Genomic DNA, 14896 nt, shown 5'->3' on the forward strand with positions numbered 1-14896 from the left:
GCAAGTTGCCATCCACAGCCATATGAAAGTCTTACTGGCAAATACTATTTGACATTTCTCTATTAAGACAGGATGCAGTGGTCCTTTATTTTCCCAATCGGACTTAATTAAAAAAAAAAAAATAAAAACACCTCATAATGGCCATCAGCAGCATGACGTCTCTTTGTTTTCACACAGAGGTGGGTGGGGTTTTTTTATCCCAGTCCTTCTTGGATAGATGATAGCATAGCACCTAGCACCCCACTACAAGTGGGATGCTACCCACTTCTGCTCCCCTCATGTGAAGTATCGACACTGTGTAGAGTCAATGTAGCAGTAAGAAGTGCATCGCAATTTTCCGTAAGACCTAAAATAAAAGAGAGTATCTCAGTTTCAAAGCATGCTATAGTTTACATTGTATGGTTTCTGGATATAACTCTCTGTAGGAGTGAAGAACATCAGAAGATGCCATGTGCAGTAATATATGGGAACCGAAATAAGAGGGCAATTTCCATCAGTGCTCCAATGTGCTCCCCCCTGTCAGTAAAATAAAAGTTCAGGAGAAACTGTGAGTGAAGACTTAATTCCCAGTAATGTCAATTTAAAAAAACCCCCAATCCCTATTAGCAGTAGGAAATTAGTGTTATGCAGAGGTGGGTGCAGGGAAGGCTTTGGCACTCACCCATGGGAACTATGTAACAAAATATCTGAGGCTCTGAGTTTAGTGTTTTTCCAGTTACTTCCAATAGCTCTAGCAGGCATGACTGTACCTGTCTTTTAACTTATTTTTCGTGTACTTGAAACAATGATAGTGACACATGCCCGCCTTTGAAATAATAATTAAAAAACTAAATCAAATGGTCCTTACAAAATGAAGAAAAACAGTGATTTTTTTCTTTCTACTGACTTAAACTGAGCTGCAGTGACCCTACATACTGAAGATCTGACAAGAAATGTTAATAAAATAAGCCTTTTGATGCAGTTTTATTGCTAGCATATGTCTAAGTGAACAAATCACCCATGAAACAATCCAAAAATTGCGGATTAAGCAGCCATTAAGCAGGTCCTTGAAAGTATGTCCTGGGATAACCCACATTCTCAGAAAAGCAACATGAAATCTGAAATGAACGTGTGTGAAATGTGAGGATTTGGGGGCTGGAAAGGGTAGAAAATGGGAAAATCAGTTGCAGCAGGAGGAAAAGGTGCTTTGGGGTAAAACTCCCATGGGAGTGCCCTGCTCACATATTTATCCCATTTTACTCATGATTCACAGCTTTTTCTTTAGTTTAGCAGATAATTTGCAGGCTGCACACACAAAAATGAAGGATATCAGTTGCTCTTCACAACTTGATTAGCCACAGGAAATGAAATTTGTAAAAATTTCTCAAGCTGTTGCAGTGCTGGTTTTGGCACCAAAATTCAGACTCTTAGAAGGGAAGAGTTTTCGCAGTAGAAAACAGCTCCGCACTGTCTGAAGATGAGATCTCTGCAAAATATTTCAGGCTGTCAGGTTTGCTGGTCTTGGTTTTAGTAATCTCTTACACTAGGAGTGCTCTAACAATTGCAGTGCAAGGATTAGCACAGCACCTGATTTACGAAGGCGTCCTGTGGTTTCTTATTCCTGCCAATTAGCACATTATTCTTCCATGAATGATGACGGCTCTGTGCATAATTTCATTTGCAAATTAAATGTTTCCTGTTAGCCAGTAACAATACCTGACAGCTAAATAGAAATGCTGCTGCTGGAGGCCGAATGCTGACCAGAGGAAGCTGCTTAAACAAAGGCAGAGAAGGCAAGTCAACAATAAGCAGATGTTTGAAATGAAGGACATTGCTGAGCAGATGCATGGCTTTGCAGCTGCTGTTGAGTGAACTTCCTGGGCTTTGGAAAGGCTAGGAGATGACTGGTTGATTCGGAAACAAGGATACACCCAGAATACACATTAATGGTAAGGGCAACAGGAGATCAGACAGAGACTGGGGTTTGGGTTTTTAATTTTTCTTTTTTCTCCTTCCTTTTTTTCCTTTCCTGTGATCATTTCCGTCTCATGGTCATTTCTACTCTTACTATGTTATGGGTGAACATTAATGCAATGATAATGTCACCAAATGAGGAAATATTTGCAAGCAATGGGCAAACATATGGCTATGTGACCTTCATTCATTTTCGTACAGTCAGAGGCATGTGCTTATTATTAAGAAAGGAAATTTAGCCCTCGAAGTCAATGATGTACGAAATAATCTGATAAACTCATTCTCCCACACTGCCTGCAGGGGTCCCAGTGGAACAAGGCTTAAGTGGATAACACTTTTCTCTTTTAAAGCTGGCAAAGAGAAAAAAGAAAAAAGAAAACCAAACCAACCAACCAACCAAACACCACAAAAATAAAATAAAATTAAAAAACCACCACAACAACGACAAAAAACCCCCCACAAACCAAACAAAAATACTCACCACCCCAAAACAAAGTGAAGACAGCTCATACGTACCCAGGGAGATATGTTTTACATGTCAAATATCCAAAATCCTTCCCATCGCAGTCTTCAACCCCCTCGTGTCTGTAGCCATCCCCGCAGTAAGCACGACGGCATCCTAGCGAAAAATACAGAAAGAGATACCTTCAAGGCACTTGACAAGTAAAAGAGGCAGGTGAGGTAAGTGGAACTAGATTTTTAAGGGTAAAGTATAAAATAAGGCATTTTGGGGAGAGCATCCTGTACGGACTGTCTTAGGAGGAGCAATATTCTTCACTACAAATAATATGCCTTTTTTTTAGCCTAATTTCAATGACCAAGGGCAAGAATGTATAACTACTAAAAGCAATTACTACAGAAACACTCATTGCAAGAGCATTTATTCTAAGAGCTATTATTACCGTGGATAATTACTACCAAAAAGAAATTAAAGGAAGCATGAAATTATTTGGGGAGGTCACAATTTCAAAAAAACCACTCTGAGGTCATTAAGTAGTTTGAAAATCTCAACCTAGACATTTACCTAGTATTGTACAGTATCTACATGTGTCTACTGCGAGTTCCCACATATGAATAGAATTATGCAGATTTATTGCTTGTCTATTAAAAAAAAAAAAGCACTGATTGCCAAAAAAGTGTTTTTCCCAATGTCAATTCCTACTGACTTGAGCATGAGTGGGCCTTGTAACAATTTTTCATGGTGGCTGGCATGTAGGCTGAAGTAATTTGTGTTGTTTTTTTTTTTTCTATTTTAGCAACTGGACTTTGCTTTTAATGTCTTCAACTTTTTGAGTATGAGTATAGTTTTAACAAATTCATTTAGCTAAAATGATTCTGAGATCTTCTCAGAGACACTATTAAGCAATGGACTAAAAGGACTCTCAAGAATGAGGAGTTTGTAAGAGTTAAAGTGAGTTATTTACAAACAGAAATCATTAATTAATTGCACCAAGGACCTGTTTGTTAGAAATTGCTGCTTCTAAAAACAACAAGCCTATTTTACAATGAAATCCACTTAACATTTGGTTAACATTTTTTCTTCTGGTTCAGTCACAAGGTCAGATCCATGACAATGTGGTCATTTCCAAGTAACTCAATGATAACTCTTCGGATCACGTCAGTGTCAGAAATCTTTGTATTGCAAGGTTTCAAACGACCTGAAGCATTGCCCAATGTATAGCACAAGGCAACATGGTGTGCCTCCAGACACACCATGTATAATTTTGCAGGCACTAGAAATAATGAACAGTATTTTCCTGCATGCTTGTTCCCATGGCTGATTGCAAATTCTAATTGAATCATTTTCTCATGCTTGGAGCCTGGAGAGCTCATCCTCTCTCACTGGATTATTCTGCAGCTAGGCAAGCTTAGAGAGGCATTTATTTGTGTGTCTCCCTATACAGCTGAATTGCATTTGAAATCTCTTTCCTGTTGTCATTGAGGAGTTGGCTGCGATTCCTAGGTTATGAGGGGAAGGGTGGTGATGAACAGATGGATGGACAAACTCACATAGAGCATGGCTGCATACACCTCATTTTCAAAGTCAGGCTTAAAAAATGGAGGGCTCTATAAATGAAAAAGAAAAATTGCATCTTTCAGTGTTGGCTGATACCTGTTCTGAAATGTGAAGAAGCATCCCTTTGCTAGAACCAACAGAATACCAACCCTGCTGTGTGTCAGCTGTAGATGGTGCAGGGTCCTGTGCTCTGGGGAAGGAATCAAGCTGTAAAAGTAACCGAAAGGCAGGAGTGAAGGTTGCCACAGATGCTTCTATGCTTATAAGCTCTTTGCTATTTACAGCCACCAAAATGAAAGGAAGGTTGACCAGACAGGAATCAAATGTTGTATAAACCTAACAGTGAAGGTAGTAGGCTGACACATTCCCTATGCAAGTGAATAACAAAATCCAAAGTGATTTTACTGGACCCAGGATCTAGCTTACTATTAGAAACCGTCAGCTTCAGCGTCTATCCTAAGGTGTTTTGCGGTGCACCGCAAACATAAGCTACATCTTTTGGCCAAAATGCTGGCATCCCCTGGGGAGGGTGTGCATATAAACCAGCTGCTGAATTTGCCCCCTGAAATGCAGTGGTTTTGCTCTGACTGCAAACGCCCCTGCTTGGTGAGGTACGCAGTCCTCAATGAGGTTACGTGAGAAGTACTTGGCATCACCTCTGTCTTGTGCTGCTGTGTGGCATCCACATGCACAAAGGACCTCAGTTTTCACATATTGTGCCTCCCTCTCCCTGTTTCTGGATAGGCCAAAAGACCTGACCATGCGGTTTACTAGTAAGTTAATATTAGACTAATAATAGATGAACTGCCTAGCATAGGTTAACTTTCATACAAATAATAAATGAGATGTTTAGCACCAAGTAACTTTTAATTGTAAAACAAAACCTATCCTGGAACTGAGAAGTCAGCCATGGACCGTTGATTATCTAGTGATTATTGCCAGATTTTGTGGACATGCTTAACCTAAAGTAAACTTTGCTCACTATAATCTCATTTTAATACAAAAACATACCTCCTTGTTGAAGGCTACCTGCTCACTGAGCATGCATGGTAAGAACAGTGTTATATAACTTGTATGCAAATGTTGTAACAAATCAGCCCTACAGGACTGCCCTGAGGATGTATATATAGTGATAAGATTTTGTATAAATGACTGAATTTGATCTAGGATCCAGACTTGTACAGCTCTGTAATAAAATCAATAGCTCTTCTCTGTGTGCAGAATTTGGCTCATTTGCATGCACACCAGTTAAAGAACGTCATCTTAGGGACAACCTGTTTTGGGATCCCCATGTCTGCGCTCGAGTCACAAACCACACAAGCTCCCTGAGTGAAACATTTGTGTGATTTATACAGCAGTGCACCCCATGGAAATAACTAATGCACAACTAATGACAGAAGGAGGCTGCGCTTGATGCGCTGTAACTTACTTATACAGCTGTCAGTCACCACGGCATTGCCATCGTCACACTCTTCCCCATCCTGCACGATCCCATCTCCACAGGTACCGCTGTCCTCGAAGCGATAATCCACGGGGTAGAAAGGGTTGAGCTGGCCAAACAAACACCCAGCGGTTACTGACCCGGCCCATGAGCAGCCTGGCCAGCAAGCAGAGGTGAAGGGCTGTGGGAGGCAGGTCCCACAACCAAGTTTTCACATCCCATTGTTTGGTGGTTCACAGGGTTTATACAGAATCTGATTCAGTGGACACACAAAGGGTGCTGCTGCTCATTTCAGTAGGACTTAGCTTAGCTCCTTGAAGCAATAAGGAAATACAAGGTTTTGTTTTGCGGGGTTTGTATTTTTCCACAACTTTTTACCCTGGTGAATTTTGTCTTATTCTTGTATTAAATAAAAATATTCTTTACTAATCTAATTCCCCAAACTCAGCCCCAGTTTGTTCACCAGTTGAGCCTGGTTCACAGGGAGGTTAGCAAAACCTGCAACACTGAAGAGTTAACTCCTCAGTAACTAACACTCCTGTGAACGAAAAATCACAGAATTATGTACAGCTATGGCAGTGCTCGAAAATGAGCTTTTTTCTCCATTTGGTTCATTTCTTCTGTATGACACTTTAAGTGCAGAAGTATGTTCTGTATTTGGAAATGAAACATACACTCACGAATTTTCTGAGACCACAGTCATATTTTCACCTGGACTGGGAGCCATCCAAAGGTATCCTTGAAATACAAAGATCTCTGATCTCTTCTAAAAGCTAAGGCATTTTCTGTGTTTAGCCGGTCCAGTTCTTCTTGATTATTCACCACAAAAATCTGGGGCACAGAAAAAGAGGTGATTGGCAACCTTCTCAAGAAGTGTTTTGGATTGTCACAGGATCTAGTTTTGCAGACATATGTAGCTGCAAATAGGTAAATAATGACACAGAAAAATGGTTTGGTTGTTTTCAGAAACAGAATGGTGTGAGAACTTCAACCCATGGACTGCCAGACCACAAGAGGCTCCTTTGTGACTGGTGAGAAGAGACAGGAGTTTCCAAAGGAGAATGGTCTTTCCTGAGTACCTACCTATGGCACAAATGGCCCCTGTTTCAAAATGCACATCCACAGGTAGTGATCATGAAATACCTGCAGAGTCATTGCTGAGAAAAACAATCAGATGCTCAGATGGTTAGGTGCTGGAACAATTGCAAAATCCATATGGGCATAAGTGCTTTTTGTGGGTTTGTCTATAATTTTTTAGACATGCTCGTGGCTACAGAATAAATAATGCATTGCTCAATGCAATGTCCATTCATCTTTTACTACTTTATTCTTTGTTTATATTTAATTTCCATTGCAATGCACTTTTTTTCCTATGCATATATTTTAGTCTAAAGCCAAGTCTTCAAGTAAACAGAAAAAAATTGGTTCAAAATGGAAAAATGAGGACGAGCTGCTCTTTCTAATTTTTTAAAAGTCTCAGTCCCAGAAACTGGCTGCAAGGGGCATTAAGAAATAATCTCTTCCTTCAGCAGCTTAATCAAATTAATTTTAGCAACAATCAAACCATTTTTAAATTAAGAAAAAGTAAATGGAGTGCTTCTGAGCAAAATGGATTTAAGGCAGGGCCTGATTCCCACTAGCATAAACAAATTGGCTCTTTTTAAAACAAATTACCCTGAAATTTTTACATAGCAGAATATTCCCATAGCCCTCAACAAAGGCCAATTTCATTAGAGAGGCATTGAGTAAAAATTCCTTCAGCTTGAACAAAAGAAAGCAAAGAACCAGAAAGCCAGCAAAGAACCAATTCTGTAATCATTCAGGAGCTCAAGACCCAACCCCAGAGCTCTAATTTCTCTTGAAATCAATAGCTGATCTGTTCTCTCTGAAACTCTCTTTTACAGACACTGGTCTTTGAAATTGCAAAAGAGTTTTTAAAAAAAATAAATTCCTCTTAGCCAGTGACAGAAAAACAGTGCTTTGTTTCCAGCATTGGCACCAGAGGAGTTGAGGGGTGAGTGGGCGATGGCTGTGGGGACGTGCTGCCGAAGGATGCTGCTTTTCCACATGCAGCAAAAGAAACCCTGACAGCAGTTTTCAAGTAGTACAAGGCAGGCTTCCAAGCTGCTGCACGGGGATCTGAACAGAATAAATAATAGTGATGTTTAAGCTCCTGCTCTTGGCACTCAAGGGAGTAAAACAAATGGGGCAGGCAAAGGGGGAGCACTGCTCTGCGAGTGCTCCACTTCCAGAGCTGAGCCTTGGCTCTTCAACATCCCACATTTCTGAGAACGAAAGGGCACTTGATCATCATCAAATGAGGGCTCATAGCGATAGTGTAGGGTACTTATGCTTTAGGTAATTACACTCTCATTACCACCTTTTAAGATCTAATATGAAACGGTGCCACATGGAAAAGGAGAGTTGTAAAACCTACAGAGAAGATTGCAAGTTGTACACCTTATCCTATGAGCTCTCCATGCCATGAAGTAGGTGATAGTTTTTTGCAATCATGTCCAACACAATGTGATATGTACCTTTACTTCATGTACTTTCTTCCCTCACCAATGTTTTAAAAATAACGGGCCTTTTTTGTAACACAACACAGAGAGGGATGAGTGAGCAGCTGACAAGACTTGCAGCACACTCATACAAAAGATTGAGTTTAATGACCCAGTTTAACTGACAGTGTTGTGAGTATGTCCCTTTCACACCCTGTAACAGCTTTCTGACAATGTGACAGATGGGAAAGTTAACAAAGCTAATCGCTGCGTATTGTTATTCAGAGATGACCAGACACTGTGCAAAATCCACTTGCATGAGTGGAGTGGTTGGGCTAATGCTGGTACATAGCAGCAAGGTAGCATTTTCATTGCTGATTAAGTGATAACATGCACAGAGTAATAAGGCAGGGACCAGCAGAAGGAAAAGTACAGAAATGGTATTTACAAAGCCCAAAGAAATCAGAGATGAAAGACTGCTAGGTCACTTTTCACCAATGACTTGTCCTTTAAAGTACCTTGTCCAATTTGCTCGTAAGAATGTTTTCAAGAAGGCTAGAGACTGAAATTAGCTATATAAAGTGTACATCTACACACAGTAGCTCAAAACTTTGACTCTCATGGTTTGTGGATACTCCTTTTTGGTTCAAGGTAGAGGGTCTGTTCTTTGGGAGAAAGTCCTATTGTGTATGTGAAATGCTTGACCCCGATATTCAACTCTGAAATCACTGTCTTTGCAGAAGATCTAAAAAATAAGCAAGAAAGAGATCCTTACTTCACTGACCAATCTGAAATATATTTCAGTTTACTGAAGTAGAAATAACAGATTACATATATACAGCAGGAGATGGAAGAGAGCATCCTCAGGCTTGAAAAAAGGTTTCTAAACACATGCTACATTACTGATAGTTTGAAACAGCTGCATTTCAGCACCTCAATCACACAACCCTCAGACTGGTTATGAGACCAAACTCTTTTGCACCAACTGGCTCTCAGAGGTTTTGCATTCTAGTTATCACACATTGCCAACATCCAGACATCTTCCTTGTTAAATCTGAAATATTAGTGAGTACGTCACCTCTTATGTTAAAAGTACTTAGGAACTGCTTGCATTCTCTCCCAGAAAATCTACTTACTGCGGGGACTTTTGGATAACTGTGTCCAAACACAGATTCCTCATATGAAGGGTTATTCACATGTTGTGGGGGTCTGCAGAGACATCTCCCTGGAGGCCCTGGAAGTCCTCTTTCCCCTTTTGGTCCTATTGCAAATTGCCCTAGGGAACAAAATGCCAAGTTGTTTTATTATGAAGTTAATGCACAAAACACAAAGGCAGCCTCAGTGGAAAAAGTGCAGGTCAGGAGCATGTATGGGTTTACCTAAGTTTTCAGATATGCACATCTCCCACCAAATCCACTGGGAACTGAGGGAAGGAATTACCAGAATCACCAATTCTAGCACTTCAGGAGAGAGGCTGAAGTTTGTACCACAGTCATATTATTTCAGATCACTTTCTAATTTTTTCTACCAACTTTACAGAGAGAGACCATTTGCTTAGAATAAATGTCAGCCTGTTTGAAGTTACAGAAATTCAGGACATGAACACACAGATCACTTTACAGCACCTAGGCATTAAGGTCTGTATAAATCCACAACCCGTTGGACTTCTGCATTTGTACAACCACTTGAGCAATACTGTTTCAGGGGGTTCTGTACAGGAAAAACCAACTAGAAATACAGGAGTGCTATGAATAAAAGTTAAAAGAAATACTACTTTTTGACTTTCAAACTTTGGCAAGGATGTGCTACTCTGCAAAATTAGACTATGAGTCAACATGTTCACACTGCAAGCAGTGACATCATTACAGAAAGGTCCTTTAGGATCAGAATTTATATTCCAGAGGGACAAGATTAACAAATCTGACACAGAAACTTTCTGTGGATAGAAGAACGCCTTTAAAAAGTAATCTCAAGATCCTGGCTGCCTTCCCATTGGCATGGAGAAAATTCTGCCCTCTGAAAACTTGCAGCTAATTTACTCAAGATGAAGAAGTTTCATAATGGGAGACATGAGATATGTGAATATTTTGAAGCAGCCCCCAGCTTCACAGATGTACCATTTTCATACCACTACAGAAAGAGTCCTCCTGCCCACTGATGTAAGCAAGGGAAGAAAATGGGAAAGCAAAATGGAAAAGGACATTGAACGGATGGGTTGCAACCGCATGCCAGTTGAAGCAATAGTAGTTTCCAACAGGTTTTGCTTTTCTTTTCAGATAATTTGGTATATATCCGGGTTGAGAAAACCCTACCTGAGGGTTCACTGTCACTGAACATTGTGGGTCATGTTTAATCTTGGTCTCACAAGCTGCCCAGAGTTCATGTGTATTCATAGCTTTGAATCTGTACAATTATCAGTTATGAGATTTTTCTTGTGATTTCTACAACATGCACAATTGCAGCTAGCACAGATCTCCACCACTTAATTAGAGTTCTCTCCACTACCCTTTTTCCCCTCTGATTCCTGTCCCTTTCCTTTATTCCCTTCTTTCCTTAATGCCATTCTAATTTGAGTCTCATCTGTTTTTCTTTTAAAGAGCTGCACAGGGTGGGTATGTCCTGGCTGATTAGAAATCACAGTCTTTTGCAGTAAGCCAGGATATCTGGAGAAGCAGCAGACCTTTGGTGACGGAGATTAACTAGTCCCTCCAAGGCTGCCAGAAGACTTTTCATCATCCCCATCTACCAAAGTCCCACAGGAACCACATAGGGCACGTTTTTGGTTTTATCTGAAACACAGGAAGCCATAATGTAGACTTTAAAGTAAGGTGTATATAGTCCTTGTAACACACAAGGATGGCATGACCTGCTTTCAGGAGAAATCCTTTCCTTGCTGTCAGTGGAGAAGCAAATGAAGCCCTGGAACACCTTCTGTAAAGGGACCTGTGTAGGCTCTGTGATGGGTCAGGAGGGGCTGGGGAGCAGGGACACTGTTTAGGAGATCTCCTAAACCTGATCTCCTACTCACCTGATCCTGAAGGTCCAGGGGGGCCTGGCTGGCCAGAAGGACCAGGCCTTCCAGGTGGACCCATCATACCTGCCGGTCCAACGTCTCCCTTCAGTCCCTAGGAGAAAGGAGACATTCATTTATTTGCTAAACTATTAATAACACACAAACTCTTCCAGCCAGCACTGGCTTCCCTTTGAAGAAAGCCAAGACATTTTTCAGTAAAAGCATGCAGCATGAGCTTCACAGTCACTACACCAGGGGAAGAGGTGCTGTCCTCTTCTACATGGAGACAGAAAAGCATGTCCAGGCAGGACTTCTGCTCCTAAATGTGAAAGGTCCCAGAGATCTGCTCTGTGTGGAGTCAGGGGTCACCCTTCTCTGACTTCAATCATTTGACAGCCTTTCTTTAAGGATGCCTTTTTACCCCAGTAGCTCTCTAGGAGTCAGGTCAGCTGACCCTGGAAATCCTTAGTTACTGCACTAATACACACTGGGGAAAAAAAGAGAAAATACATTAAAGAGTCGTCAAGGGCTTCCACAGTGACATTTCTTAGGGTGCAGGCTTTCTGAAGCACATTAATGACTTTGAGGCTCACACTGTTTTGAGAAGTACTTTAGGTACTGGGACTCTTGTGTCTCCTTGACTTTCGGGGGTAAAGTTACATTAACAAATCACCATAAAGCAAGCAAGGGCTTGGCTTTACGAAGTGCAAGGTAGTGTGTGGCAACACCGTGCTGACAAATGGTGGCCCTCTGGTACCTTATCACTCACTCAAAATGCTGTAAATTTTCCTATGGGGGATGAGTTTACACACAGTTACCATACAATGGCTAATATTCTCTAAAATCAGCCCTTATTTGCCTCATGGGAGCTTTTTTGTGCCGTTGTACCCTTAGGCATTTGGAAGTTTCACGCTAGAACTGTTCAGCACTTTCTTATTTTTGCTCTTGAATTTAATATGGTGACACTTATTAAAAATAACTATATTTATCTTTCTGCTCGTGTACTCTCCAAGGCTTGGATTTCTCAGTTTTATATTTCAGAAGTGTGTTACACAGATTTAAGTTTAAACGTCTGATTTGATTTTTATGTAGCAGCATACATTATTTAGCATAACAAAAATGATGGGTGCTATGTAAGCTTTCCTTTAATAACAAAGGAGATTGGTTCCTTGAAGATGGTGTAATTCCAGGTTACTGTGCATTCATGGGTTCATGATGGGTTGTTGCATGTCTAATTTCAGAGTAATAAAGCATATATAGTAACATATGCTAAGATCATTTGTCATTGTATAATACGTTGTATCCCATGGATACGTTTGAATGTCACTTGTACCATTTCAACAGAGGAAGGCTGATTTTGCCATGGCCCATAAAGAACTAATTGAATATTTGTTTTGTTTAATCCTGTTAGATAAGCCCTGTGCCATCAAAATATCCTAGGATTTATGTGAATGTCAGTGATGCTGATCCCTAATTACTTCTTAACGTTATTGAACACAGAACTAGCAGACCAGAATTTTGTAACCTCCAAGAAATCTCTGGGAAATCTCTTTCCCCCACACAATAACAATCCAGCAGAAGCAAGCCAGCTTCAGTCAGACATGTGCTGCCAGAAAATGAGTTGTCTTCTGTGTCTTCTGCTTTGGAGGAATGATTACTTAATGCTCCCTTGTTTAGCACAGATAGATTAAATAATAATGGCAAAGATTTATATTAAATATCTTTGCCTTTATTTTTTGTTTTGTTTTTCTTTCATGTGCACCCATGGCATTCAGAAAAGCTTTTCCCATGAACAATATTTACATTCTTCTCCCTTCTTTCAAACTAACATTATCTAAAGCCCTAAGTCATTCCTCCTTATCCAGACTGAGACCCTAAACTTGCTCCTTGGGGTCAACACCCAAGCTACAAAGCTTTGAGTGTTTAATATATCTCAGTGTGTGGGCAGTGAGGCTGTGGCTTGTGACTCCCACCTCGTGGCTACCTTTCAGGGAGAGCCTGTCCCAGAGGCAGGGGAGAGCTGAAGAAGCCAGTGAGATAATCAAGATGTGGCTCAGAATGGAAGTGGAAGTGACACCTTCCTAATTTAGCTGCTTTTATCTAGGGATGTCAGCAGGATCAAGAGACAGGAAACGGCCCCGTGTGGATGGAAACGATCCTCTCAGCTGAACAAACAGCCGGACAACTACAGCACTTAAGGGCAGCAGCCTTAAAATGCCACTCTCAAGTTTTTTCAAAGGATTAGAGAAGAGGAAGGGAAATGGCTAGTTCACCAATTACAGAGGGAAACCTGGTTTTCCTGCAGAAGATCAATGATGAAATTGCTTTCAGGGCACAAGGAAGGGGCTTGTGTACTTAGCCTGGGGCCTGGAAATCCTAATTTAGGGCCAGACTATAGTTCTTTTAGTCACAATGATTGTTGCCTCAAATTATGACATGCCTTATGTCACCACTTTTTAATTAAGACACTGTGTAATGTGACAAAATGTCTAAGGTCAAGTAAATAGCGCGCTCTGTTCAAGACGATCTGCAGGCGCTGCGTCTTTGCCTTATGCTCACGGGAAGATATTCTGTACACATTACTTTGGCAGGACAGACAAGCACAGTTTACGGTTTACAAAAAAACAAAAAAACAAACAAACACCACCCTTCACCACCCCCCGCCACCCAGAAGGAAACAAAACCAAAAACCAACCAACCAACCAACCAACCAGAAAAGAACACCAGCAAAGAGCACACATCAGTTTTTACAACCTGATGAAACAAGGAGAGAAAAAAATATTTCTTCTGGGTCATCTAGCAGACTTACATTGCACATACCTTCCCTACTTGGTGACCTAGCATTCCCTCCCCAACACCTGGCTTTTACTTTTCACCACACTGGCTATTCTTCCACTTCAGATATTAGCTGACATCATCAGAGCAACAGTGATGGAAGCGTGTGCCTCTGTTTGCAACGCTGGGCACAACCAGACTGCAAATAAAGTGCTTTTAGTTGGCTCCATTAAGTACAAGGTCTACAGTTCCTGTATCTGAGCAGACATACGTTAAAACGAACAGTGTAACCAGAACAGGTTCCCTTCCCTGTCCGTCAGCAGAAATAAACAAGTTCTGCAGGTGGCAATTCAGAGCACCAGGAACTGGTCTCCTTTGTACCACAAATATCATTGCTTTAAAAAGTACACAAGGAGAGGTGCTCTCAAATAAGCCCATTTGGTGAGTTGAGCAGGTAGTTACACCAATATTGCTACCTCCTTCTCAGGAAACACTATAGTGGAGGAGTCAATATCAAATTTACACACAATTCCTTGTCTTTACAATTCACCTGAAACTCTGAATTCTTTTTTCGGCCAGCATAATTATTTTGAGCCCTAAGTAAGGACAATTAGTCAACCATCCCATTTCTGAAAAGCTTCTATACAAGATTGCAATCCCTTAAGGTCACTATGTGTCTTCCTGACCTTTCCCAGAGCAGAAGAATCTGTCCCTGGCATGCAGTAGTGTGGTAAGAACTGTCATATAAATATCCAGTCTAACAAATCAATCTTGGTTTAGTGTTAACAGAGGAAATCGGAGAAACAGAGAAGGTGTTTTAATGCCTTGATTCCTTGCCCTGTGTGTCAGAAAGCTCCAAGGCCTTGTGGCTCTGCAAGCTGATCTGTGTTGACCAACACTTGGGCCTGGGTAAAGCCTGACTCAACCATATTGGATGGTGTGGACAAAAAACATCCTCCAGATTGGCCTGGCAGCTGCAACAGAGCCTGAACGGAGACTGGTTGCACACTTAGTGCGTGTGCTAGAGAAAGGGGTGTATTGCACTGTAATGCAGGACTGAGGTTTGGATGTATAGACCAGTGGTTTTCATCGCCACAGACCACATACCAGTTTAATCCATTACAGCACACCATTCTTAGTGTACAGGTGGCTACTGCCAGTGGACACAAGCAGTGTTTCTGCTATCAGAAGCAGTG

The 14896-nt window shown here is 41.1% G+C and overlaps 1 protein-coding gene across 1 annotated transcript in view; it reads right to left on the reverse strand.

Annotated features, from left to right (window-relative positions):
* COLQ (collagen like tail subunit of asymmetric acetylcholinesterase) overlaps nucleotides 1-14896 on the reverse strand; it is a 40817-nt gene continuing 25921 nt past the window's right edge. The window contains exons 12-17 of the mRNA XM_065628856.1: nucleotides 10941-11037; nucleotides 9049-9188; nucleotides 6123-6242; nucleotides 5400-5520; nucleotides 2470-2572; nucleotides 1-346 (exon numbers count right to left, since the gene is read on the reverse strand). Coding sequence (XP_065484928.1) covers nucleotides 277-346; nucleotides 2470-2572; nucleotides 5400-5520; nucleotides 6123-6242; nucleotides 9049-9188; nucleotides 10941-11037 — 651 coding nt within the window. The 3' untranslated portion in view covers nucleotides 1-276. The remainder of the gene's footprint in view (nucleotides 347-2469; nucleotides 2573-5399; nucleotides 5521-6122; nucleotides 6243-9048; nucleotides 9189-10940; nucleotides 11038-14896) is intronic.

Source organism: Caloenas nicobarica, chromosome 2, assembly GCF_036013445.1.
Source record: "Caloenas nicobarica isolate bCalNic1 chromosome 2, bCalNic1.hap1, whole genome shotgun sequence".
NCBI lineage: Eukaryota > Metazoa > Chordata > Aves > Columbiformes > Columbidae > Caloenas > Caloenas nicobarica.